Source organism: Chenopodium quinoa, unplaced genomic scaffold (assembly GCF_001683475.1).
Source record: "Chenopodium quinoa cultivar QQ74 unplaced genomic scaffold, ASM168347v1, whole genome shotgun sequence".
NCBI lineage: Eukaryota > Viridiplantae > Streptophyta > Magnoliopsida > Caryophyllales > Amaranthaceae > Chenopodium > Chenopodium quinoa.
Genome location: NW_018742204.1, coordinates 4,294,272 through 4,296,700, shown reverse-complemented (window position 1 = coordinate 4,296,700; position 2,429 = coordinate 4,294,272). Strand labels below are relative to the sequence as shown.

Below are 2,429 nucleotides of genomic sequence, written 5' to 3'. Positions count from 1 at the left end.
TATATATTTTCTAATGGACCAAGTTCAATTATTGAAATAAACATTTTTCAATTGATATCTTCGTTCTTGATAAAAGAGAGAGGTGACATGCGGCGTGTATCCTTAATTAGGAAAGCTTTTAACATATAGTATAGATTATTCGTAGATGTTAATTGAACGGACTATAAATTTAAATTACCTGAAGATGAAGATGGCGAAACATTTGGATGTCGTGCTATATATCCCTCAAAATTCCATGGATGACTTAGCTCCTCGTTAGATAATAAATAACTTAATCGACAGATGGGCGAAAGTATTTGTGCATAAGTTACGTCCTTAATACCAGGGATCATGAACCAATCGAAAATATCTCGCAATTTGTGGAGGGAATATACGGATTACATTGCCCAATTGCGTACAAGGTTTCAGTCGACGAGTATTTTTCTGATGTGGTAGCAAAGATACGGGAGGAATTATTAAACTCCAAATTTACATTATTGGTGAGATTGCTTATGGTTTTGTCCAAAATCTGCCTAAAATTGGATTGCTCTTCCACAGTTAAATTTCGACCACCACTCGTGGCCATCCTTGACATACCTTCCCTTTCAGTAGAGATTGTATTGTTAGAGTAATATATCATACACTCTTCGAAATATCTGTCGCTTTCTTTATTTAGAAGGCATGAACGAGCTATTTCAAAGGCACTTTCAACACGACTTTTACAAGTTTGAAGTGAGAAATCGTATCGACAATAGTATAAGGCGTTGAACTGATCTGAGCCGGAGCCGGTTGATATATTGCTGAAGTATGTGTTTGATGCATTGGATATGAGTTGAGTTATGGCTTTATTGATATCGGTTTGAGATTTGTATTCATCATCCTTTCCACCACCATGACATGATCCGAAAATATCATGAGTAGGTTGCGAGTTGATACGAATTAGAAATATCGAAACGATGAAGAAAAGAGTGATTTTAATGTTTGAGTATATAGAGATAGACATGTTTGTAAAATTTGATGGTCGAAAGAAGTGATCTAATTTTGCTTTAAGTATATGAAAAATGGCGGGAATACAAACATGATGAACTTGGTAAGGTATTAATAGCTTTCAATGATTTGACTTGGTCAATAATCGTATTAAAATATTGAATAATTGACTTGATCAATTCTATAATATAGTAGGATTAAATGACTTAGTCCAATCTCATTACGTAATAAACTTGTTCCCTACTTTCCTTTATAAACTTGGTCTCCAGTTTATATGGATTTAATTAATGGGAAGTTGTTATAAAATAGAGAGAAATATAAGGGAGATTGATAGTGAATATATCAGTGTATTTCTATTTCATATAATGGGGTATATATAAATACAATATATTAGGGTTTGAATGGATAAGAATATATACCCTAGATCTAGATTGTTCCGGAATGATATAAAGGAGGATAATAGATATCCACAAATATTTCATAACACTCCCCCTTGGATGTCCATTATCGAAGATTGTGCCTCATTAAAACCTTACTACGAAAAGCCCAGTGGGATAAAAACATAGTGAAGGAAAAAAGAGTACATCATTCTTCGTATTACGCTCGAGATGCTGCCTCATTAAAAACCTTACCAGGAAAACCCAATTTGGGGCAAAACCATGGTCAAGGGAAAAAGAGTGCAGCGCGTATTTTCTCCCCCTGATGAACACATAACTTGAGATCTTCTAGTGTCGCAATAATGAATCCAATATGTTGGATATCTTCTAATAAATTGGTAAAATATCATCACTTGTTGATCTTCGACTCTCCTAAGCTGAAGTTGCATATTTAATTCTTCAAGTCTTCACATGAACATATGAAGTGTCTTCATTTCACCTTATATGTGTTTATCTCTAATATCACCATTCCAAATCTCTATTTAATAGTTGATTAAAAAGGTTAAACTCATGCGGTTATGACTTCTTCTGGAAGTCGTTAATTATAAATATTGGTGATCATTATTTGATTTAACATTCATTAATAATAATTTGATGACAAAACTTGATATTATTAATGTCATTCTTCAATCTCATATGAATTATAATATAACATATGTAATTATGTACGCTAATCATGATTCTTCTGGACCATGAGAAAACATTCTCGCGCATAAGTATTCCATTGATATTATTTAGATGTTTCATGATTGACATGATAGCTCTCTTGTAAATACAAATAGTAAATCTTACTAACTCTCATATGCTCAAACTTCAGGTTGAGATGTCAATAATGTAATCACGTAGACTTTTCAAGAGTTTGATAACAATTGCAATATTCAAGACATAAAAAATTGTAGGGTTGGGCATTTTATAAGGGCGTCTAATTTTATACCAACTTAGTATATAAATTTGCATTAAAATTCATTTCATTCGGAGGATCACATTCAAAATTTATCTCTTCTGGAGAACAATTTCGATGAAGAA

General features: G+C 32.6%; 1 protein-coding gene across 1 annotated transcript; it reads right to left on the bottom strand.

Moving 5' to 3' along the window:
• Positions 1-291: 291 nt before the first annotated feature.
• LOC110691811 (cysteine-rich repeat secretory protein 9-like) lies at positions 292-1,010 on the bottom strand. Its single transcript, XM_021868796.1, has one exon. It carries the CDS (start codon positions 980-982, stop codon positions 329-331), a length of 654 nt encoding a protein of 217 aa, XP_021724488.1. The 5' UTR covers positions 983-1,010; the 3' UTR covers positions 292-328.
• Positions 1,011-2,429: the final 1,419 nt, after the last annotated feature.

Coding starts and splice junctions, on each gene's coding strand:
- LOC110691811 (XM_021868796.1), bottom strand. CDS start 982: ATGTCTATCTCTATATACTCAAACATTAAAATCACTCTTTTCTTCATC.